The sequence below is a fragment of the Syngnathus floridae genome, chromosome 6 (genome assembly GCF_059516105.1).
Source record: "Syngnathus floridae isolate MCC-2025c chromosome 6, RoL_Sflo_1.0, whole genome shotgun sequence".
In the NCBI taxonomy this organism is placed as follows: domain Eukaryota; kingdom Metazoa; phylum Chordata; class Actinopteri; order Syngnathiformes; family Syngnathidae; genus Syngnathus; species Syngnathus floridae.
This window is the reverse complement of record NC_142418.1, coordinates 3,845,001-3,871,410: the sequence shown is the minus strand read 5'-3', so window position 1 is coordinate 3,871,410 and position 26,410 is coordinate 3,845,001. Positions and strand designations below refer to the sequence as shown.

The 26,410-nt window shown below is 47.0% G+C and overlaps 1 protein-coding gene across 11 annotated transcripts in view; it reads left to right on the top strand.

Moving 5' to 3' along the window:
* The window catches only part of exoc3l1 (exocyst complex component 3-like 1), a 129,377-nt gene that overhangs the window by 26,455 nt on the left and 76,512 nt on the right, over window positions 1-26,410 (top strand). For 9 of the 11 annotated variants that reach the window (XM_088377778.1, XM_088377769.1, XM_088377771.1 and 6 more), the window contains 4 exons: window positions 19,764-19,976; window positions 23,504-23,697; window positions 23,775-23,993; window positions 24,126-24,196. In XM_088377778.1, coding sequence (XP_088233904.1) covers window positions 19,764-19,976; window positions 23,504-23,697; window positions 23,775-23,993; window positions 24,126-24,196 — 697 coding nt within the window. Of the gene's footprint in view, window positions 1-15,522; window positions 18,969-19,046; window positions 19,144-19,763; window positions 19,977-23,503; window positions 23,698-23,774; window positions 23,994-24,125; window positions 24,197-26,410 lie in introns of those variants that run through there. The other 2 variants (XM_088377777.1, XM_088377773.1) reach the window with 2 other exon arrangements.

The following is a 26,410-nucleotide window of genomic DNA, read 5'->3' as shown; positions in this document are numbered from 1 at the left end:
TCGCCAACAATTACCACCTGAGACCTCTGACAGAGGAAGTCCAGTAGCCAGTTGCAGAGGTAGGTATTGAGGCCCAGCTTGTCGAGTTTGCAGATGAGTTTTCGTGGCACAATGGTGTTGAAGGCAGAACTGAAGTCCACAAACAGCAATCTCACACACGAGTCCCTACTCTCCAGGTGGGAGAGGGCCGACTGGGGGGCAGAGCAGATGGCATCCTCAGAGGACCGTTTGGCCCGGTACGCAAACTGGAAGGGGTCTAAGGTGGGGGGGAGAATGGATCTGATGTGCTCCAAGACAAGCCGCTCAAAGCACTTCATGATGATGGGTGTCAGTGCCACGGGGCGATAGTCATTGAAAAAGGACGGAGCAGGCTTCTTTGGCACAGGTACGATGGTGGCAGCCTTGAAACACGAAGGGACGATGGCCTGATGCAGGGAAATGTTAAAGATGTCCGTGAAGACACCCGCCAGCTCCCCAGCGCAGTCCTTCAGCGCTCGACCTGGGATGTCGTCAGGGCCCTCCGCCTTACGGGTGTTGATAGCGGCAAGCGCCCTCCTCATGCTGTCGGCAGAGAGGCACAGGGGCTGCTTGTGTGGAGGGGGAGTAGTCTTCAGCGGGCAAGTGCTGTTCTGAGCGTCGAAGCGAGCATAGAAGCGGTTAAGATCGTTGAGCAGACGGACGTCGCCCTCACAGCTCTGCGGCGCGGGCTTGTAGTCCGTGATGGTCTGAATGCCCTGCCAAAGGCTCCGTGCATCCCTGCTGTCCTTGAAGTGGGTGGTAATCTTGCAAGACAACGCCCTTTTCGCTTCCTCGATGCCCTCAAGCCAGCCTCATCCCCCGCTCTGAAGGCTTTGTCCCTGGCCCTCAGCAGCCTGAGGACAGCCCCCGTCAGCCATGGCTTCCAGTTAACCCGAGTGACGATGGACTTCGAGTGAGTCACATCATCAATGCACTTTGTGACGTAAGAGGAAACAGAGTCAGTATACTCCTCTATGTCTGTCCGACCGTTGCAAGTGGCCGCCCGCTTAAACATGTCCCAGTCAGTAGTGCCAAAGCAGTCTCGAAGCGCATCAGAGGCACCCTCAGGCCACACCCGTACCCGCTTGCGAACCGGCCTGGATGCCTTCACCCTTTGTCTGTATGCAGGCAAAAGCATAACAGTGAGATGGTCAGAAAGTCCAAGATGGGGGAGGGGGGCGGCCTTGAAAGCTCCTTTATGTGTAGAGTAGACCAGGTCCAGGAAGCTGTCACCACGTGTTGGAAAATTAACATGCTGGTGAAGCCTCGGAAAAACAGACTTTAGGTTAGCATGATTAAAGTCCCCAGCGAAGATGGTGAAACCGTCAGGGTGTGCCGTCTGTTGTTCACTGACGGCCTGGTGCAGTTCACTAAGAGCCGCAATCCTGTCGCCTTCGATGTTGGAAGGCGGGATGTATACCGCGACTAGCAGAATCGCAGTAAATTCCCTTGGCAGGTAAAAAGGACGGCACTTAATGACCACAAACTCCGCCAGTGGCGAGCAGTGCCTGCATAGCACTACGGAGTCCCGGCACCATTCGTCACGGACGTAGACACATATTCCACTTCTTCGCGACTTTCCCCCTCTCACAATGGCACGGTCTGCCCGATAGCATGCTAGCCGCTCCAGATGCACAGCAGAGTCCGGAATGTTGACAGTCAACCAGGTCTCAGTGAACACGAACACACAGGAGTTACGCACTGTCCGGTTCGTGGATCTCAGTAGGCGAACGTAATCCATCTTGTTGTCCAGCGAACGAACATTCGCCAGAAGAATGGAAGGCACGGCTAGGCGAGCTGGGTTGGCCGCCAGCCTGGCCCGGACACCTCCGCGCTTGCCCCTCTTCTGCCTCCTCGCACACCGCTTCCGACGCATTCCAACCGGGGGAGGAATAGCAGGCGAGACCGGCGACGCACCAGGACGGAGCAGTCTGAGCACCTTTAATGTCTCCGCATCAAAGTCCAGAACGCCACAAAACCCACTTTCGCCGATGTCGAGCAGAACCTGCCTGCTGTACCTGTAGCACGATGTATCACGACGAGACGAACACATAAAACTTTTAGACAAACTCTCATTATATGAACGAAACACCGTATGGGCGGGACAGAGAGAGGTCACTGCGTGTGCACGCGCCGCCATCTTTACCAAAAAGTGCCCACTAGATCCACGTCTACTTGGTCAAACCGCCTGGTCGGAATCGGAAAAAGCTCGAGGGTCTCCCTGGTGTGACGGTGGACTTTGGCACGCTGACACTGCAGGCACACAACTGCGCAACCCCTAATCTCCTTACGTACTCCAGGCCAAACAAACTTGGCTGTCTCCAGCTTAACTGATGCACGAAGGCCAGAATGTGAAAGGAAGTGGATGGAGTAAAAAACCCAACAACACAATTTCAACGAAACTCTGGGATGAGGACCACCCGTGGACACATTGCAAAGAAAAGCTGAACTGTTCTCACTCAAAGCCACTTTCTCAATCTTCAGAGCCGTACCTCACAATTTTAGGCTGCGAATGTCAGGATCAATAATGCGGTCTGCTGCCATCCCAGAAAACTTTTGAGCTGGATTCGACAAACCAGCACACGTGATAGACAGTCAGCTTCAGGGTTACATTTACCCGCCACATGCTAAATGTTTGTGGTAAACTCGGAAATGGACGCTAAGTGCTGCTTGTTCTCTTGCAGCCTGCAACAACAAAAAATCCAATGGGCTGCCACACACCATCTACCAGCTGCTCAACCACCGCATCTACAGCAACATCAGACACGTCTGTAGTCAACGCCACTATCACCGTGGAAATCGGGTGGGCTAAGAGAGCTGTGCTTGCGAGGGCGTCCTTAGCTTGTTGAAAAGAAAAAAACTCAACTGGGATGTTTTTCATGGCATCGTAAAGAGGCTGCATGAGGTGGGTCACACGAGGAAGGAACCGGTTATGAAAATGAACCATGCCCAAAAACGCCTGCAGCACCTTAACTGGGGCAGGACTGGGGAAATCCACCAGTGCCTTCACTTTGGTGGGCAACGGGACCGCGCTGCCGTGTGAATCCAGGCGCTGAAACACTTTCGTCAAGATAGACAAACACAAAGTCAACGTCACGTAAGAGAGTCCATCAACCATAACCCCCTTATGTGCATGCACGGTTGTGCTCAGTAATACTGTTAAGCAGACAAAAATTGCCACAGGCCCACCAAGAACCATCCATTTTCGGCAACATGTGCCTACAGGCTATTCGATTGCCCCACGATCCCCAAACGCTCCATTGTAGTAAACTCCTCTTTTGATATAGACAATTTGGCCATGTCAAGGTGACGCGCGCAGGCAAAAACGGGCGGCCCCACAGTGAGAATGAAATGCTCCACTCGTGGAAAAAAGCTGGAGTCTGCCAGCAACCTCTGATAAATGTCCCCCGATGTGAAAAAACTATATGCACCATCACTCTGATTCCTCCGGCCTCAAAAAGTGGCAAAAGACGCAGCATCAATTTAACGTCCATTAAGAACATCGGCAAGCAGTCCATGTGCACACAGAAAATCTTGGCTGGATGGGGCCATCTTGGCTGGATGGGGCCATCTTGGCTGGATGGGGACATCTTGGGTGGGGACATGTGTTTTAGCTTTTTTAACTTTACTAATTTGACATTCAATAGTTTGCGGGGACCGTTCAATAGCTTGCGGGGTCGTAGTCGTCTCCAAGAGTCGATTCGTTAAAGAGCCAGCATTTACTGACTCCAAGCTGCCTGTGTGTAAATTTGCAGCTGAAGACATCTGAAAGACAGAGGCCAGGTTTTGGTGCATCTAATTTGACATTGACTCCTGGGGTCGACTCCAAGAATCGAGCCGTTAAAGAACCTGCATTTACTGGCTCCGAGTCGCCTATGTGTAAATTTGTGGCTGAAGACATCTGAAAGAGAGAGGCCAGGTGTTGGTGCATCTAATTTGAGGTTCAAAAGTTTGCGGGGACCGTACAATAGTTTGCGGGGCCCCAGTCATCTCCACGAATTGAGCTGTTAAAGAGCCCACATTTACTGGCTCCGAGTCGTCTATGTGTAAATTTGTTGATGAAGACAAACCTTCTCCACCAATCATTAGCTATAGGAGAGCGTTTTCGCATCACATGACCCCATAGGCGTGACCTTCTCCCCGCCAAATTTGAAGTGAGTTTGGGACAGACGACCTGTCCCAAACTCATATTAGAGGACAAGCCAGCGCATGAGCTCTGAACAGCTGAGTCGGAGTGCGCTGAATATTGTTTCGAGATGGTTAAAGGTAGGTAATGTTACTGTTTTATCAGTATAATAATAATAACAATAATAATAATAATAATAATAATAATAATAATAATAATAATACATTAAGTTTATTATAATACACATGGGTTATTTGTAAAACATCAATCAAGAATCAAGAATTATTTGCCATGTTTGAGCATGCCAAACAAGGAATTTGACTTCGGTACATCACAGCCTCTGTTCAACATTTAGGTGACAAACAACACTCAGGACGTGCGAAAATTAACAAATATTCTCAAAAATCCCCTGAACTTAAACTCCCAGGAGGGCAAGGAAAAACTCAAAACTCCAACTAGGGGAAATGAGAAACCTTGAGAAGAGACCACAGATGGGAGGATCCCTCTTCTTAGATGACCAGGCTGCAATGGATGCAGAGTGGACACATAGTACACATAATACAGAAAATTCAAAAAAGACGTGGAGAGTACGATCTTATTGCACAGTAATGACTCTGAGACTCTAAGAGTGGTGTGAGTTCATCAGAGCGACAGCCTGGGGGAAGAAGCGGTCTGTCCGGAGGGGAGTAGTTCGAACAGACTGCAACCTGGGTGAGAAGGGTCTGGAGAGATGTTACTTGTACTTTTCCTGGTCCTGGGCAGGTAAAGTCCTGGATAGACGGAAGGTTGATTCCAATTATCTTTTCTGCAGTCCTGATTGTCCGTTGCAATCTGTGCTTGTCTTGTTTGGAGGCCGATCCAAACCAGACAGTGATGGAGGTGCAGAGGATAGACTGGATTATGGCAGTATAGCAGGTCTTCAGCAGCTCCCGCGGCAGGTTGAACTTCCTGAGCTGTCTCAGAAAGTACAACCTCTGCTGGGTCTTCTTCCGGACAGAGTCTATGTGGCCGGTCCATTTCAGGTCCCGAGAGATTGTAGCTCCCAGGAACTTGAAGATGTCAGTGGAGAAAATAGTATTACTGTGGCTAGTGAGGGGTGAAAGTGGTGAAGGGTCTCGCCTGAAGTCCACTGTCAACTCCACGGTCTTGAGCGGGCTCAGCTCCAGGTGGTTTTGGCTGCACCGGTGGACCAGCCGCTCCACCTCCTGTCTGTACGCAGTCTCGTCACCGTCCCGGATCAGTCTGATGAGAGTGGTGCCGTCTGCATACTTCAGGAGCTTCACAGGAGAGTCTCCTGAGGAGCAATCGTTAGTGTAGAGAGAGAAGAGCAGTGGGGAGAGGACGCACCCCTGAGGGGCGCCAGTATTGGTGGTCCGGGTGTCGGATGTGATTGTCCCCAGCCTCACACGCTGTCTCCTGTTGGTCAGGAAGCTGGTGATCCACTGACAGGTGGAGGCAGGCACGGCGAGCTGGATGAGCTTCTGTTGAAGGATGTCAGGAGCTTAAGTCCACAAACAGGATCCTGGCGTACGTTCCTGGGGTGTCCAGGTGGTGCAGGATGTAGTGTAGTCCCATGTTGACTGCACCCACCCGTTTGCCCGGTAGGCAAATTGGAGGGGTTCAAGCAGGGAGCCTGTGATGTCCTTCAGGTGGTTCAACACTGACCTCTCAAAAGATTTCATTACCACAGATGTCAGGGCGACAGGTCTATAGTCATTCAAACCTGTGATGGCGGGCTTCTTGGCCATCGTCACGATGGTGGAGCTCTTGAAGCACGAGGGCACCTCACACAGCTCCAGGGAACGGTTTGAAGATCCATGCAAAAGTGGGTGCCAGTTATTCAGCACAGACTTTCAAGCAGGAAGGGGACACGCTGTCTGGGCCCGGTGCCTTCCTGATCTTTTGTCTCCGGAACATCTGGCGCACTTCCTCCTCGCGGATCTGGAGTGCGGGTGCGGCCTCTGCAAGAGAGAGAGTAGGTGACAACGGTGATGGAGGTGTGGACAGAGCGGTTGTGGGGGGAGGTGAGTATGTTGATTTTGCTGCAGGAGGTCCTGTTGTGTGGCAGGACCGATCAAACCTGCAGTAAAACCTGTTTAGCTGGTTTGGAAGCCTTGGGTTCCCCACAGGAGGGTTGGTCTCTTGAAGCCCGTGATGCTCTTCAGGCCTTTCCACACTGTTGAGGGATCAGGATTGGCAGAGAGGTGTCTCTCCACGCTCTCCCTGTAACACCACTTGGCTTTCCTGACCTCTCGGTTCAGTGTGTTTCTGGTCTGCTTGAACAGGTCCCGGTTGCTACTCCTGTAGGCCTCCTCCTTGACTTTGCGCAACCTCCTGAGGTTCGGTGTAAACCACGGTTTGTCGTTGTTGTACGTGCAGAAGGTCTTAGTCTGCGCACACAGATCCTCACAAAAACTGATGTATGATGTGACAGTGTCAGTGAGTTTATATAGGTCTGAAGTTGCAGCTTCAAAAACTCCCCAATCGGTGCAGTCAAAGCAGGCTTGGAGGTCCTGCTTTGACTCCACTGTCCACTTCCTCACAGTCCTCACCACAGGCTTAGAAGTTTTTAATTTCTGCCAGTAGGCAGGGATCAGATGAACTAGACAGTGGTCCGAGAGTCCTAAAGCTGCACGAGCCACAGAGTGGTATGTGTTGTGTATTTTGGGCTAACTCATGTTCCGTAGTAGGAAAACTCCGGAAGTGGGAGGGGGAGCTTTGGGGGGCGTTCAGTGTTGTGTTGTACACCCTGTGAACTGACTGTATTGAAGGAATAAAGCAGTAATCCATCATGTCGTTGTCCGAACAATTCTTGCTACATAAGAACCTGGAAAATAGTAAGGATATAACAAAACTGGCGACGAGGATGTCTGGACTGACGCGTGTTGTCCGGCTTCAACTAGAGGGGTGGAGTGGATTGGTGGACTATTGGCAACGTCGTGAGTAGTGTGGTGAAGTGTAAAAAAGAGTGGCCTGCTGAGGGGAGACGTCTGTGAAGGGAAAGCAGTGCCATACAAACAGGAACTTGTAATGGCGGGAATAATTGGCTCAATTGGTCCCTTTGACAAAAGTATTGAACAATGGAGCTCATATACTGAGCGTTTTGATTACTTCGCCATGGCTAATAATATAGAGGAGAAGCTAGTACCCACGTTTTTGAGTGTAATGGGGCCGAAAACGTTTAACTTGCTACGTGACCTACTTCAACCAGAAAAGCCGGGCAGTAAAACATACCAAGAAATAGTGGATGTACTGGCAAACCATCTTTCACCGAAACCCCTGGTAATCGCAGAAAGATTCCGATTTCACAGACGCAGCCAAGAGGAGGGCGAGTCGGTCACCCAGTTTGTAGCAGCCCTACGCAAGCTGGCTGAACACTGTGAGTTCCAGGATGTGTTAAATGACACTTTGAGAGACAGGCTGGTATGTGGACTTAGAAACGAAGCAGCACAGAAGAGATTACTCACAGAAAGTAACTTGCCTTTGGAAAAGGCCATTAACATCAGTGTAACAATGGAAATGGCAAAACGGGAGGCCCAGCAGCTAAGTGCTACAGAAAGAGTGCACCAACAATCAACAATGATAAACCAAACGCGCAAGGGCCATGTTTTCATCCATCCATCCATCCATCCATCCATTTTCCGAACCGCTTAGTCCCCACGGGGGTCGCGGGCGTGCCGGAGCCTATCCCAGCCGTCATCGGGCAGTAGGCGGGGGACACCCTGAACTGGTTGCCAGCCAATTGCAGGGCACACAGAGACAGACAACCAATCGCACTCACACTCACACCTAGGGACAATTTGGAGTCTTCAATCGGCCTACCAAGCATGTTTTTGGAATGTGGGAGGAAACCGGAGTGCCCGGAGAAAACCCACGCGGGCCCGGGGAGAACATGCAAACTCCACACAGGGAGGGCCGGAGGTGGAATCAAACCCGTACCCTCCTAACTGTGAGGCGGACGTGCTAACCAGTGCGCCACCGAGCCGCGCCATGTTTTCGCTGTGGCAAATCTGGACATCTTGCATCGACGTGCTGGTGCAAAGAGATGGACTGTCGTAACTGTGGAAAAAAAGGGCACATAGAGCGGGCGTGCCGAAGTAAACAGGGCGCGGACAAAAGCTCAAGGGCTGGGAACAAAAGTGACAATGTGAAATATAAACAAAAAAGGCATGTTCGCACCATTTGCCATGATAATGAAAGAAATAGTGATTCTTCGGAGGAAGAAGTGCCTGTAAATACGATACGAGTGATGAATGTAGGTGTGAGCTCAGATGGCTACTGGGCTGAACCCAAGTTGGAGGGACATGTGGTGAAAATGCAGATAGACACAGGGTCAAAGGCATCACTAGTGTCACACAAGATCTATAGGGAACACATGAGGCACCTCCCACTACGTCCATCAGACACAGTTTTTAAGGCATATACGGGACATCAAGTGCACATGGAAGGGATGACAGATGTGACTGTTCAGTACCAAGGGCAAACCAAAAAGCTTCCCCTTTATGTGACCAAGGGAAATCATCCTGCTATAATGGGGCGTACATGGCTACAGGGAATCCGGCTGGACTGGCAAGCGATAAGGAAGCTGTCACACAGTTCCACTCCGCTACAAGAAATACTCGAGAAACACAAAGAGGTTTTCCGTGATGAATTAGGCAGCATGAAAGATATAACCATTAAGTTACATGTCAAACCTGTTAGCAAGCCTGTGTTTATGAAAGCTAGACCAGTACCATACGCCATCCGATCCAAGGTGGAAGCGGACTTGGACGCCCTGGTCAAGAATGGGGTTTTGGAGCCAGTGACCATCAGTGAGTGGGCCACGCCCATCGTTCCAGTACCAAAAAAAGATGGGGGAATTCGGACCTGTGGAGACTTCAAGGTAACACGTAACCCTGTGTTAGCAGCAGAGCAATATCCACTTCCCCTAATTGATTACTTGTTTGCTGGACAGAGTGGGGGACAAAAATTCAGTAAGGTAGATCTCAGTCAGGCTTACCTACAAATGCATGTAGAAAAAGAGTCATGTGAAATGTTGACCATTAACACACACGAGGGTCTCTTCAGATACTGCAGACTGCCGTTCGGCATCACGTCAGCCCCGGCACTTTTTCAGCGAGCAATGGATCAGATCCTTAGTGGGTTGCCTGGTGTACAGTGCTATCTTAACGATATCCTGTGCACTGGATCTACCGATGACGAGCACCTGCGCAACTTGGATGCTACCCTTCAAAAGCTGAAGGACTACGGCTTGAGAGTCCGTAAGGACAAATGTGACTTCTTCAAACCATCTGTGGAATATCTGGGGCATGTGATCGATGCAGAAGGGCTGCACACTGCACCATCAAAAGTGGCAGCTGTCGTGGACCCGCCCCCACCCCAAAACATCAGCCAGCTACGATCCTTCTTAGGTCTGTTGAACTACTACGGACGCTTCATACCCAATCTGTCATCACTGCTGCAACCGCTGCACGAACTGCTACGCCGAGACAAAACGTGGAAGTGGACAGCCAGCTGTCAGGAGGCTTTTGAAAAGGCTAAAGGAGTGCTGACTACGTCCAAGGTCCTAACACACTTTAACCCATCACTTCCACTGCAGCTCGCCTGTGACGCCTCTCCTTACGGAGTAGGGGCGATTCTCTCTCATGTCCTGCCGGGTGGTGATGAAAAGCCAATCGCTTTTGCATCAAGGACATTGAACAATGCAGAGTCTAACTATGCTCAACTGGAACGAGAGGCACTGAGCATTGTTTTTGGAGTTAGGAAATTCCATCAATACTTGTATGGGAGGAAGTATACGCTCCTGACGGACCATCGGCCCCTCACAACCATCCTCGGTCCGCACACTGGGATACCGTCTCTTGCTGCATCCCAACTGCAGAGGTGGGCTTTGTTGTTGTCGGCGCATGCGTATGACATCAGATATCGCAAATCAGACTTCCACTGCAATGCGGATGGCTTGTCCAGATTGCCTTTGCCTGTCACAAAGCCGGAGTCGGACACGGTGGACCTCTTCTACTTCAGGGAGGTGGAGAGGGCACCTGTCTCAGATGTGCAGGTAAAAAGGGAACCTCGGAATTACCCGGAGTTATCGGCGGTCATGGACGTTGTCGTCAAGGGTCGATCTGCTGGCGATAATGCGAATCTGAAGCCTTTCCTCGGGAGGAGATTGCAACTGTCTGTCCAGTCTGGGTGTTTACCCTGGGGTAGGAGGGTGGTCATTCCACGGTCACTTCGCACAAAAGTGCTGCAGGAACTGCATTCGGGACACAGCGGAATAGTACGAATGAAAGAAATAGCGAGAAGCTATTTTTGGTAGCCGAACATGGATCAACAGATTGAAGAGTTGGCCAAAAGCTGTCCATCATGCCACCAAGTCAGGAACAATCCTCTACTAGCGCCTCTTCACCCCTGGGAATTCCCACAAGGACCATGGCACCGGGTGCACATTGATTTTGCGGGACCAGTGGAGGACAGGATGTTCCTTGTTGCTGTGGATGCACACAGTAAATGGCCAGAGGTGGCTATCATGAGATCAACCACTGCAGAGAAGACAATCGAAAAGTTAGGGGAACTGTTTAGTCGGTTTGGATCTCCTGCTCAGCTAGTCTCTGACAATGGACCCCAATTTGTCTCACAGGAAATGGCAGTGTTCCTACAAGCTAACGGTGTTCAACACATTAAGTCAGCCCCCTACCACCCCGCAACAAATGGGCTTGCTGAGAGGTTTGTTCAAACCATGAAACATGCCTTGAAAACATCACAAGGGGAAGGAACACTACATCAGAGACAGCACCACTTCCTACTAACCTATCGGAACAGTCCACATGCAACCACCAAGACATCTCCTGCTAGCCTGATGCTAAAGAGAAACCTGCGCACCACGTTTGACCTCTTGAAGCCCTCAGCAGTGAAGGATATTGTCCAATGTCAACAGGAAAAACAGGTTAGGTGCAGAGGACAGAAGGACAAAGGAAGAGTTTTCAAGCCCGGAGAATCTGTGCTGGCAAGGAACTACCGTAGCGAACCAAAGTGGATTCCTGCCACTGTTATTGCGCAAACGGGACCAGTATCTTATACTGTCCAAACATCTGATAGTGTATGGAGGAGACATGTTGATCAACTCCTACAGACTCTGTTAGGGCCAGCGGAGCTGTCCCTCAAAGATTTTCCTGATGGCCCCGCCTATGTCAAAACACCGGTTCACATACCCTCCCTAGTCCAGGACTCAACCACACTAGCGCCAACAGTCCCAGCTGAGGATGTGCCCGAAACAGAGACTGAGACATCTCCCTTTGATGAAGCTCCTGCAACAAGTTCGCCATTGGTCGACCATAGAGCTGATCCTGTGCCCCCAGATAGGAGATATCCTATCAGAGAGCGGCGAGCTCCTGCACGCTTGGACTTATAGGTTAGTGAATGACCCGAGTTATGGGGGTGCAGAATATTCCCATGGGTGTAGATTGAGGTTATCCCCTCTCACCCAAAGTTAGTTTTCATGGGAACATTATTGTCATAATTAGGCTGGACCACATATGATAATTGTTTAATGGTAGTTATTGATAGATCTTGGGGATGTCTAGTTCTAGGTGCGTAATACTATTTTGTTCGTGCATATAGCACGTTCATTGTAAGGGGGGAGGAGATGTTGTGTATTTTGGGCTAACTCATGTTCCGTAGTAGGAAAACTCCGGAAGTGGGAGGGGGAGCTTTGGGGGGCGTTCAGTGTTGCGATGTACACCCTGTGAACTGACTGTGTTGAAGGAATAAAGCAGTAATCCATCACGTCGTTGTTCGAACAATTCTTGCTACATAAGAACCTGGAAAATACTAAGGATATAACAGTATGCATCCTTTATTACGGTTTAGCAGTGGTCCAGTGTCTGTGCCCCTCTGGTGGGACACGTTATGTGCTGTCTGTATTTGGGGAGTTCGTGTGCAAGGTTCGCTCTGTTAAAATCACCCAGAACAATGATTAGTGAATTTGGTAGAAGTTTCTCCATGTCTGTCACCTGGTCAGCCAGCATCTGCATGGGTTCACTCGCACGTGCGTGTGGTGGAATGTAAACAGCCGCCATGACGATCGAGGAGAACTCCTGTGGTGAATAGAACGGCTGGCAGTTTATGAAAAGTGTTTCTAGGAAAGGGCTGCAAGACTCAACACGTACACCAACGATCATTAATATAGAAACATAGACCACTTCCCTTTGATTTTCCGGTGAGCTCCGTGCTGCGGTCTGCACGCATTAGCCGAAACTCAGCTAGCTCCATGGCGTGGTGGGGGGTGCTTCCGTCAAGCCACGTTTCAACAAAGCACACCGCGGCGGATCTGCCGAAGTTAGTGCTCCTTGAAGTGAGAAGCAGCCGTTCGTCCATCTTGTTCGCCAGGGAGCGGACATTCGCCAGATGAATTGATGGTAGGGCAGAACGGAACCCTCTCTGCCTCAGCTTTACGAGGGGTCCGGCACGTTTGCCACGTCATCTTTGGCGTGCTAGCTTGAATAGCACCGCCGCTCCGGCTAAAATCTCCGTCAAACAGTCCGGATCAGAGAGAAGTGGAGAGAAAATACCAGGAGAAGACTGTCCGATGTTTAACAGGTCTTCTCTGATAAAAGTGATCCAGGATGGACAGCAGAGGACATAGAACACACACAAAATAAGACAACGTAGCAGAGGGCCATCATGACGTAAAGACGTAAACATGATGTAATGTTTATGTATTGTCCTGCAGATATTATCGTTTTTGCCGATGTTCACAATCCTCATAAGTACTTGATTTACGAGTTTGTTATTTACATTAATATATTACTATATAATATATAATAATATAATATATTATTTATTTTCTAAAGTTTATAATACGTTTTTTTTCTTTCACAAAAAGCACCCTTCAACGATGACTTCAGCGGAGTTTATCTGACGCAATCAGACTTCGGTGAGTCAGACGTTCATCTACGATAGCAAATATAAATGCTACTAGTTTGTGATTTATTTTATGTATGTAACAGATCTCATAGCCGCAGCCAAAGAGGACATTAGAAAAAACGGACTGCCGACAGAAGCTGATTCCGAAGCACAGACGCTAGCAGGCGTTTCTCGACGACGTTTTAAAATACCAGAGCCGGTGGAGCCAGCCGCATCAGATCTGGTGGAGCCAATCGCATGAGAGTCACATTCTACCTTTGAGGCCAATCAACTCACGCCCCACGCAGACCGGCAGGAAGTTGTCACAAACATAGAGGTGGAGCCAGAAGCATTCACGGACACAGAATTGGCGGATGCTTTATCTGCATACGAAGGCGTGAACCACCCTCACGAGTCGGCGAAAAAGGTTAGAAGTATTTTTTTCTAATTTTTTTCTCTTTCTATGTTATCATTCGACTAACTATTTTTGGTATTATAACGGTTTTACTGATTTTAAATATCTACTTCCAGTTAAACGTCGTTACACGGGCCGAGGGATTCAAATAGGAAAAAGGAGGTGGGCAGCGATCTACAACACGAGCCATCCAACCACCAGGGGGCCTGAGCCGGCACGCGAGGGTCATCACCATAAGAATAGGAGACGTCCAGTAAAGTGCAGTCGTAATTGCATCTACAAAAGTCGACTACAAGACTGTTTTAGGGTTATACACATCCTGACAAATTTGGCTGAATCAACATAGGTCGCTGTTTTTACTATTTCGTGTTGTTTCTGTTGTGGTTTTAAAAAAGAAATACATAATTGGCTCCTTACCTCGACATTCTAGAAGTGAGTTCTGTTAACTACAACAGGACCACCCTGCTGAACACTTCTCAGAGGTCGCGAATTAACAACATTGTTCACACGCATACCTGACGATGTGTGCTGAAACGCTGGTGCGCTGTCATCAATAACATCTATTTCGTGATCAATTATTACAGAGCCGTTGTTAGGCTGCTGAGGAATGTGCTGAGACGCTGGTGCAATGTCATCAGTTATTACAGAGCCATTGTTAGGCTGGTGAGGCATGTGTTGAAATGTTGGTGCGGTGTCATCAATAACATCTATTTCATGATCAATTATTACACAGCAGTTGTTAGGCTGTTGGCGAATGTGCTGGAATGTTGGTGTGTCGGCATAGGTAACAGATGGCATGGGTTCAACAGGCTTAACGGTCAACTGGTCAACCAAAAGCTGCGTATTTAGATTTTTGATCATGGCTAGCAGCTGAACAGGAATATCAGGACTGATACGGCCGCTGTTATCACTAGCTTGGTTGTTTAATTCCTCTATCATGTCTACCAATTGTGACGGGATCGGTGGAGGACTTTGTCTACCTTCATTCAGACTTTGATTGTTCAGATCATCTATGACAGCTTGTAAATGGGTAAGCATATCAGGGCTGAGGGAGTTCTCTCCCCCCGACACAGTAGCGTTCACATTGTTGAGAACCGTGAGCAGATCTGATGTTAATTCTGATATTTGATCCCTAGACGCATCAGTTGATGGCAAATCAATATCGTTGTTAATGCTCAACAAATCTGGCTCTAGCTCAGGTGTATCACTTCTTTGGTTTGTAGCAGTTTCACAACATGGTTGCAAATCTATTTCGTCAATGCTTGTTAGGAAATCTGACTCCGCTGACGAGAGGTTACAACGATCCATTATATTTCTTTTTTCAAAACACAACTGAAACAATACGGAATAGTAAAAACAGCGACCTATGTTGATTCAGCCAAACATTCTTGTAGTCTACTTTTGTAGATGCAATTTCCACTGAACTTTACTGGACGTCTCCTATTATTATGGTGATGACCCTCGCGTGCCGGCTCAGGCCCCCTAGTGGTTGGATGGCTCGTGTTGTAGATGGCTGCCCACCTCCTCCTCCTTCCTATTTGAATCCCTCGGCCCGAGTAACGACGCTTAACTGGAAGTAGATGTTTAAAATCAGTAAAAACCAAAAATAGTTAGTCGAATGATAACATAGAAAGAGAAAAAAATTTGAAGGGAATACCTCTAACTTTGTTCGCCGACTCATGAGGGTGGTTCACCCCTTCGTATGCACATAAAGCATTCTGCGTCCGTGAATGCTTCTGGCTCCACCTCTATGTTCGTGACAACTTCCTGCCGGTCTGCGTGGGGCGTGAGTTGATTGGCCTCAATGAGAGAACGTGACTCTGATGCGATTGGCTCCACCGGCTCTGATGCAGCTGGCTCCACCGGCTCTGGTATTTTAAAACGTCGTCGAGAGACGCCTCCTAGCGTCTGTGCTGTTTCGGAATCAGCTTCTGTCGGCAGTCCGTTTTTTCTAATGTCCTCTTTGGCTGCGGCTATGAGATCTGTTACATACATAAAATAAATCACAAACCAGTAGCATTTATATTAACTATCATAGATGAACGTCTAACTCACCGTAGTCTGATTGTGTCAGATAAACTCCGCTGAAGTCATCGTTGAAGGGTGCTTTTTGTGAAAGAAAAAAAAACGTATTATAAACTTTAGAAAATAAGAATAATATATTAATGTAAATAAACTCGTAAATCAAGTACTTACGAGGATTATGAACATCGGCAAAAACGATGATATCTGCAGGACAATACATAAACATTACATAATGTTTTACAAATAACCCTAGTGAATTATCATAAACCTAATGTATTATTATTATTATTATTATTATTATTATCCATCCATCTTCTTCCGCTTAACCGGGGTCAGGCCGCGGGGGCAGCAGCTTTAGGAGGGACTACCAGACTTCCCTCCGCCCAGCCACTTCATCCAGCTCATCCCGGGGGATCCCAAGGCGTTCCCAGGCCAGCTGAGAGACATTGTCTCTCCAGTGCGTCCTGTGTCGTTCCCGGGGTCTCCTACCGGCGGGACATGCCTGGAACACCTCTCCAGGGAGGCGTCCAGCAGGCATCCTGCTGAGATGCCCGAGCCACCTCATCTGGCTCCTCAACGTGGAGGAGCAGCGGCTCTACTCCGAGTCTCTCCCGGATGACCGAGCTTCTCACCTTATCTCGAAGGGAGAGCCCGGAAACCCTGCGGAGGAAACTCATTTTGGCCGCATGTATCCTAGATCTCGTTCTTTCGGTCACAACCCATAGCTCGTGACCATAGGTGAGGGTAGGAGCATAGATCGACTGGTAAATTGAGAGCTTTGCCTTTTGGCTCAGCTCTCTCTTCTCCACGACAGACCGGTACAGAGTCCGCATTACTGCCGATGCTGCACCAATCCGCCTGTCGATCTCGCGCTCCAACCTGCCCTCACTCGTGAACAAGACCCCAAGATACTTGAACTGCTTTACTTGGGGCAGGATCTCGTCCCTGATCCGGAGAGGGCATTCCACCCTTTTCCGACCGAGGACCATGGACTCGGATTTGGAGGTGCTGACCCTCATCCCGACCGCTTCACACTCGGCTGCGAACCGCTCCAGTGAAAGCTGGAGATCACGGCTTGGAGAAGCCAACAGCACCATGTCGTCTGCAAAAAGCAGAGACGCGATGCTGAGGTCCCCAAACCGGACACCCTCAATGCCTTGGCTGTGCCTAGAAATTCTGTCCATAAAAATTATGAACAGAATCGGCGACAAAGGGCAGCCTTGGCGGAGTCCAACCCTCACTGGGAACGAATCTTACTGCCGGAAATGCGGACCAAACTCTGGCATCGGCGATACAGGGACCGAACCGCCCTTATCAGTTGGCTCGGCACTCCGTAACCCCGAAGCACCCTCCACAGAACCTCCCGAGGGACACGGTCAAACGCCTTCTACAAGTCCACAAAACACGTGGACTGGTTGGGCGAACTCCCATGTACCCTCGAGGATCCTGCCGAGGGTTTAGAGCTGGTCCATTGTTCCACGGCCAGGACGAAAGCCACACTGCTCCTCCTGAATCCGAGGTTCGACCTCCCGACGGACCCTCCTCTCCAGCACCCCTGAATAGACCTTACCAGGGAGGCTGAGAAGTGTGATTCCACTGTAATTGGAAAACACACTCCAGTCCCCCTTCTTAAAGAGGGGAACCCCAGTCTGCCAGTCCAGAGGCACCGTCCCCGATGTCCACGCAATGTTGTAGAGGCGTGTCAGCCATGACAGCCCCACAAAATCCAGAGCCTTTAAGAACTCCGGGCGGATCTCATCCACCCCCGGGGCCTTGCCACCGAGGAGTTTTTTAACTACCTCAGTGACTCTGATTCTCCCCACCGACTCACAACGTCCCGAGTCGAGGTCAGCAGCACGCTATCTCCACTGTAAACAGTGTTGACGTTGCACTGCTTCCCCCTCCTGAGACGCCGGATGGTGGACCAGAATTTCCTCGAAGCCGTCACAGAGCGTTTGGGTCTGGCAGGTCGGACCGGCATCTTCCCCCACCATCTGAGCCAACCCACCACCAGGTGGTGATCAGTTGACAGCTCCACCCCTCTCTTCACCCGACTGTCCAAAACATGCGGCCGCAAATCCGATGACACGACTACAAAGTCGATCTATTCAGATCATGTTCAGATCGGGGCGGCCGTTCCTCCCAATCACACCCTTCCAGGTCTCACTGTCATTGCCCATGTGAGCATTGAAGTCACCCAGTTGAACGATGGAATCCCCAGAATGAGCGCTCTCCAGCACTTCGTCCAGGGACTCCAAGAAGGGTGGGTACGCTGAGCTGCTGTTTGGTTCATAGACACAAACAACAGTCAGGACCCGTCCCCCCAGCCAAAGGCGGAGGTAGGCTACCTTCTCGTTAACCGGGGTGAACCCCAACGTGCAGGCGCCCAGCTGGGGGCCAATAAGTATACCCACACCGGCTCGACGCCTCTCACCGTGGGCAACTCCAGAGTGGAAGAGAGTCCAGCCCCTCTCGAGAGGGCTTGTACCGGAACCCAAACTGTGTGTGGAGGCAAGTCCGACTATATCTAGTCTGAACTTTTCTGTCTCGCACACCAGCTTGGGCTCCTTTCCAGCCAGAGAGGTGACATTCCATGTCCCAAGAGCCAGCTTCTGCAGCCGGGGATCGGACCACCAAGGTCCCCGCCTTTCGCCGCTGCCCAGCTCGCTTTGCACCCGACCCCTCCAACAGGTGGTGAGCCCATGGGAAGGGGGACCCATGTTTTCTTTTCGGGCTGTGCCTGGCCGGGCCCCATGGGCGAAGGCCACCAGGCGCTCACCTTCGAGCCCCACCTCCAGGCCTGGCTCCAGAGGGGGGCCCCAGGGACCCGCGTCCGGGCGAGGGAAAACTAGGTCCATATACTTTTATCATCATAAGGGGTCTTCTGAGCCGTGCTTTGTCTGGCCCCTCACCTAGGACCCTTTTGCCATGGGTGACCCTACCAGGGGCATGAAGCCCCAGACAACATGGCTCCTAGGATCATATGGGCACGCAAACCCCTCCACCACGATAAGGTGACGACTCACGAATAATAATAATTATTATTATTATTATACTGATAAAATAATAACATTACCTACCTTTAACCATCTCGAAACAACATTCAGCGCACTCCAACTCAGCTGATCAGAGCTCATGCGCTGGCTTGTCCTCTCAAATGATCGATGGTCGTCTGTCCCAGACTAACTTCAAACTTGGCGGGTTTGTCTTCATCATGAGGTTTGTCTTCATCAACAAATTTACACATAGACGACTCGGAGCCAGTAAATACAGGTTCTTCAACGGCTTGATTCTTGTAGACGACCTTGCTACAAGTTGCACCCAGGAGTCAATGTCAAATTAGATGCACCAACACCTGGCCTCTCTCTTTCAGATGTCTTCAGCCGCAAATTCACACACAGGCTGCTTGGAGTCAGTAAATGCTGGCTCTTTAACGACTTGACTCATGGAGACGACTACGACCCCGCAAACTATTGAACGGTCTCCACAAACTATTGAATGTCAAATTAGTAAAGTTAAAAAAGCTAAAATACATGTCCTTACATGTCCCCACCCAAGATGGCCCCATCCAGTCAGCCAAGGTGGCCCCAGCCAGCCAGTGGGGCCAGCCAGCCAAGGTGGGGCCAGCCAGCCAAGGTGGGGCCAGCCAGCCAAGGTGGGGCCAGCCAGCCAAGGTGGCGCCAGCCAGCCAAGGTGGCGCCAGCCAGCCAAGGTGGCGCCAGCCAGCCAAGGTGGCGCCAGCCAGCCAAGGTGGCGCCAGCCAGCCAAGGTGGCGCCAGCCAGCCAAGGTGGCGCCGCCTCAGCTGGCGCCATACACATTAGCATTTACATTGGCATAACAATGCCCCAGCCAAGATGGCGTCAGCCAAGATGGCGCCGCCTCGGCTGTCTCGACTGGCGCCATACACATTCGATCACATTAGCATAACAATTAGCATAACAATAGACATCAAAGGAAGGTGCATTCTCTCCCTCTCCCTCTCCCCCTCTCTCCCCCTCTCTCTCTCTCTCTCTCTCTCTCTCTCTCTCTCTCTCTCTCTCGAACTTCCTCAGGAGCTCTTGTGACACAGTGCTTTATTTCCCAAATTAGTCATACATTAAATAAACATTTAAATAAATAGCCATTCTATTAACTTGTTCTAGTTGGATCCTCCGGGAGTACCTATCAAACACAACCCAGAAGCAATGTATTTCATCATAACGTGTGACTCTCTCAAGTCATGTTTGTTTGATATACCCCCTCTTTGCATGTTTTCTCTGATCGGGTCTGTCCAGTTGGAAGCATGGTTTTCGAAACAGAGCGTCTGGTGGAGTCAAGAAGGCTCCTGGAAGCCCACGCCTACCTGATGAATCTGGAACAATGGCAGGATGACATCCTCTGGCAACTCAATGGGGCTGCTGGGATGCAAGGAAGTGAGCTCAGCACTGATGACCAGGAGCTAGTGTCCAAATACTTCTCAGGTGTTAGGAAACTGGGGGAGTCTCTGGGTGAGCCAACAACAACAAACATACTTGACATAAGCAGAAGCCACAGGTTGTTTCTTTATTTTGTTTTTTGTTGCTTTGTTTTTGTCGAGTGAATATGCAAAGATTGCGATTTTTTTAAAAATTTGTTTTATTGCCATCCAAAAGCGCAAAAATTTCAATTTCTACTCCTGCCATTCTCCAGGGCTAGTGAAATTGACTAAACCTCAAGATCGTAATTGCGTTCTTCTGGTCGCATCACTTCTGACACTATGTAATGTTTTGTCAACATCAAAAGAAATCAAAATGTAGGTTCTCAAGAACACATCTTTTATACATCCCACACACAACTTCTTCCTATGTCTCCAATCCCGCTATGTCTAATCTCGTCTGAAAACTGTGCCTTAACACTCAGTGTTAACAGTCTTCACTTCAGGGACCATAGAATCTCCATACATTACAGTATGATTTTAGCATGTATTGTTTTTATTTTATCTATTGTATTTATTATTTATTCTTGGTTCACTCTAAAATACATGAAAATACACTTACTTTGATGTGTTGTGACAGATCATCTTACCTCGCATGTCTTCAGAATTCGGAACCAAAATATTTTGAAGTCACACAGCCATTCCCTAAAAACCAAATCTGTATGTCCATCTGATTTTTCTTTGAACACTTATTGAGACGTTCATCAAACATGAGGACGACTTTGTTGACACACGCAACTAGCTTCTTCTTGAAGTATGGCGTTAAACCAAACTTGATTACGTAGCAGTTCTCATCCTTGCAGCACGCAAAGCTTTTTGCTATTTCTGACTCCTTAAACATATTGTTATCGAGGAAGCGCTCTCCTATGCCCTCATTGGAGGTGTATGAGTAGTGTTTGGTCACTGTGAGTCTTTGAATATAACGTCCTCCAACCAGATATCGAAAAACGTATATTTCCCCTTGACTTCGTTTTGCCGCCATTACCAGGGAATATTATGTAGGCGCAAATTATTTTGTTGATGTTTTCACCGCGGACACTCACTGTTAGACATCATAGACCTTTTTTTTAACGGTTATTGGCAGCCACAGCATTGCATTAACACTGCACACTACAACATGCGTCCCAGGTCCTACACGAACATATAATTTATATAATAAATGAAATTACGTGATTTCTAGGGAATAGGCCAGCACTTAATACCAATGAGAAAAAGTCATAAAGGAGGATCACGGTTTGAAAATGTCAGATGGCATCTACTTTTTAATATTTTTTAATGGCCTTATTTTTCACTACCGTTTTGGCCCGAATATAAGACGATGTTTTTTGCATTGAAATAAGACTGAAAAAGTGGGGGTCGTCTTATATTCGGGGTCTAGACATTATACTGATTTTCACTTTTGCGCAGTGGTAAATTAAAGGTTGCTGGTATCGACTATGTTGCTGTGATCGTGCGCGCCTTTGACGCGAAGTGAGTATATACATTTTATTGTTACTACTGTCCACTGTTGTGCCGTTTGTCCGATCGCGGTTTGCTTCGTGTGCGCGCCGTTTGATTGACAGGCCTGGCGCGCTCCTTTAAGTTTGCCTCGCATCATACGAGTAGCCGTTACACAGCGGCACGGCGACTAACGATCGCCAGCAAATGTATTTTGTTGTCTCGATCGATGACTTATGTTTGGTGTGTTGCCGAGAGTATTTCATTTATGGTTATTTATTTTATTTTTTTTCCCAATAATTCAGTAAAGCAATCAAAACTGAACCACGTCTTCCCTCCTGTGTTCTGGGTGAAAAGAGCATAACCATCCAAGCCAATCCCCTATACAGTCCTCAGGCTCCCCAACAATAGCGGTAGCAGTTTGCATTATTTTATTGCAATGTTTTTTCTTATTCAGATTTGTTTCAAGACTAGTTAGACTTCACTTTGGTAGTTAATGCAGTTATTGCAGTTTTGTTGTTTTGTCACAGTAGATTGGATTATTTACGTTTCAAAAACCAGAAGCCATTCATTTACAAATGTGATTGCAGTTTAGTTTGCCGTATTTTTCAGACTAAAGGTCGCTCCAGAATATAGGTCGCATTAGCCATAAAATGCACAATATATGCAAAAAAACATATATAAGTTGCTCCGGAGTACAAGTCGCATTTGGGGGAAATTTATTCGACAAAATCCAACACTAAGAACAGACATGAACGAGCAACAACAGGCTAAACGCTTGCACTTCAAAATATTCCACAGACTCATAACGATACATAAATTATATATCAAATAACTATTATATAAGCAATAATATCAAACCATGTGTCACTCCAAATCATTAAATCAAATTCCTCGTCCTTTGTCAACAACGCCGCGCGTGCACCCTGACTTCAGCCTCATCATTATTCCACAGATCTAGTATATAACTATATTGTAGCGTTAACAAAGTACAAGGAAAGACGTGGGTTTGGTAAACGGCTCTTTATTTAACAAAATAAGAGTTCAACGAGCCAACAACTACTGAACTGTAACGACAAAAACATATACAAGTTGCTACACAAAATAAAATATATCATAACTATAACAAATAGTTCACTCCCCGGAGGTGGCAGTTCCAGCCACGGAGGTGGAAGAGAGCTCCATAGAATAGGACCGGGCGTGCGTAAAAGCCATGTCCGAGCCCCATCCACCGTCTCTGGACAGCCACCCGGCCGAGCGCCAGCCCCCGACTTCCATCCACGGAGGTGAAAGAGAGCGCCGTAGAGTAGGACCGGGCGTGCGTAAAAGCCATAATAGTTTTTCAAACCTTCTGTGTCACTCCAAATCATTAAATCCTACAAACTCTTTGTCCTCCGGGTCACTTACAAACAAAGCCGCTAATGATGCCGGTAGTACGCGGGGCCCTTTGTCATCTTCGTCATCCCGTGATCGAATCCTTTGTCCTTTATGTAAACAACCGCTGCGCCGCTGACGTCCCTTGCAGTTCAAACTACAGCAATCCCTTGCTACATCGCAGTTCATTTATCGCTGTTTAACTTTTTTTATTTTAATTTTGAAAATTTGTGAAAAAAATAGTCCGAAAAATACGGTAGTAAAGTTGCAGATATTTGAAATGTTCTTTTTGATTACATAAAATTGAGTTCAAGATAAACAAAATTCATTCAGTTAAATATGAAAAAGGAATTGCCATAGTGCCCCAGTCAACAAGGAACTACTTTCCATGTACAACTTTGAACAAGAGTCAAGGTTTGTGTGTTCAAGACTGGAAATCCGAGATTTTTTTTCTGTTAATATTTTCCCTTTATTGTGTCCTCAAGGGATTACGAGGCGATTACTGTGTGTTTTGGCGCAACATCCTAGCCCCCTCTATTAACTAACTGGATCTTTTGGGCTTGAGCAGTGACCACCCACTCACTTAAAATGTCTGTCCACGTGCTTGTAAACAAATGTGTGAAAATCACTGTAAAGTAAAATATTCTATTTGTAGTTCTTGATGCCTATTGGTTGTTTAATGTGTCGGATGTATTGCCAATATAGACCATTTTCTTTCACCCTTACAAACTTTAATTCCCGTCACTGCAGGAAAGGAGCTTTGGGCAGTTGTGAGAAATACCTTTGCTGTAGTTCACCAAAACCCCACATCGTTTGTATCGACTGTGAGGATTATAGAGCGAGAAGAGGCTATTGACAGAGTTCTGCTGGAGGAACGAGCTGAGGGCAATGCCAGGCCCCTATCCCCTGGACGACCTCGCTGCTGGAGAGCACGTTTCTTCCAGGTGCCTCTTCTAACATGATTCTAACATTACCAGTGTCTCTAATTTTAAATTACTTAATCTTTGGATTTCCTTTTTAGGTTCTGGAGGAAGTGGTGACTGCTCGGTTCCGTGGTGTGTCTTACCTTCACACACAGGGTCCAGGTTTGGCAGGGCGTCTCTCTACTCTGCAGGATGCTGTAATGTCCGATCTGGCCACAGTACGCCACTTGCTGGAGCCCTGCGTCCCACCACACTACCGGCTAACTAGAGCCTACCTCAAGGCGATCCACCACTGTTTACATGCTCACTTGACACAGGTGAGAATTTCCATCGTTGGGTTAATGCACCAAAACAACAGCAATTATTTCCCCGTTACTCTAGCTATAACCCAAAAAAAAATCCTCCAAACTTATTATACATATTTACTATGACAAATTTTTGTGGCGTAGGTTAGCAGTTGGGACCTGGAGAGTGGGGAGATTTTTGCTGTGCTCAACTGGGTACTACATGTCTACAACAGGTGAGGTCCATCACCTTCGCAGACTGTGCACTCAATCAATCAATCAATCTTTATAAATCACTTTTTATACAAAATGTGTAGCTCAAAGTGCTGCACATTAGTTAAAAAAAAAAACTCCAGCCCACCCCATCACCAGCTGTACCAAGCGTAACAATGCCAGGAAACATGTGGAAACACACAGGCACGCGAACACACATCTGTGGCTAAAAGCAAGAGCAACTTGACCGGAAATCCTGAAGAGCCCTGAAGCTCGGCACCGGGCATCCAGGTGACAAATGCACCACCTCAAGGAGCCATCTGTATATATATATATATATATATATATATATATATATATATTTGAATGAACCTTGAATATATTGAATGAACTTCGGAATATATTGAATGAACCTTGAATATATTGAATGAACTTCGGAATATATTGAATGAAACTTGAATATATTGAATGAACTTCGGAATATATTGAATGAAACTTGAATATATTGAATGAACTTCGGAATATATTGAATGAACCTTGAATATATTGAATGAACCTTGAATATATTGAATGAACTTCGGAATATATTGAATGAACCTTGAATATATTGAATGAACTTCGGTATATATTGAATGAACCTTGAATATATTGAATGAATTTCGGAATATATTGAATGAACTTCGGAATATATTGAATGAACCTTGAATATATTGAATGAACATTGGAATATATTGAATGAACCTTGAATATATTGAATGAACTTCGGAATATATTGAATGAACTTCGGAATATATTGAATGAACTTCGGAATATATTGAATGAACTTCGGAATATATTGAATGAACTTCGGAATATATTGAATGAATTTCGGAATATATTGAATGAACTTCGGAATATATTGAATGAATTTTGGAATATATTGAATGAACTTCGGAATATATTGAATGAATTTTGGAATATATTGAATGAATTTCGGAATATATTGAATGAGCCTTGAATATATTGAATGAATGAATGAAGTTTCATTCAATATATTCCGAAGTTCATTCAATATATTCCGAAGTTCATTCAATATATTCCGAAGTTCATTCAATATATTCAAGGTTCATTCAATATATTCCGAAGTTCATTCAATATATTCCGAAGTTCATTCAATATATTCCGAAGTTCATTCAATATATTCCGAAGTTCATTCAATATATTCAAGGTTCATTCAATATATTCCGAAGTTCATTCAATATATTCCGAAGTTCATTCAATATATTCAAGGTTCATTCAATATATTCCGAAGTTCATTCAATATATTCCGAAGTTCATTCAATATATTCCGAAATTCATTCAATATATTCTGAAGTTCATTCAATATATTCAAGGTTCGTTCAATATATTCAAGGTTCATTCAATATATTCCGAAGTTCATTCAATATATTCAAGGTTCATTCAATATATTCCAATGTTCATTCAATATATTCAAGGTTCATTCAATATATTCCAATGTTCATTCAATATATTCAAGGTTCATTCAATATATTCCGAAATTCATTCAATATATTCCGAAATTCATTCAATATATTCAAGGTTCATTCAATATATTCCGAAGTTCATTCAATATATTCAAGGTTCATTCAATATATTCCGAAGTTCATTCAATATATTCAAGGTTCATTCAATATATTCAAGGTTCATTCAATATATTCCGAAGTTCATTCAATATATTCAAGTTTCATTCAATATATTCCGAAGTTCATTCAATATATTCAAGGTTCATTCAATATATTCCGAAGTTCATTCAATATATTCAAGGTTCATTCAATATATTCAAATATTAATTTCCTGAACGGCATGCCATACATATATATACATATATATATATATACACATATATATACATATATATATATATACACATATATATACATACCGTATTTGCCGGTGTACAGGTCGACTCGGTGTATAAGTCGACCCCCTAAAATTCGACGGAAATTTACGATTTTATGATATATCCTTTGTATAAGTCGAGCTCAATTGTTGCATTATATTAAACTTCAAAATTCAATATGCGAAATTTATTGACGAAATGTGTTCAAATTCCGGGAGGCCGTGCGCATGCGGCTGTTTATAAGCACCGCGGAGGAGATCGCGGCCGGCGAGCTCGCGCACGCCACCCGGCACCAACGGGAGGCCGGAAATAGCTCCAAGCCGAGCGGATCGGCACTTTATAAGCACCGCGGAGGAGA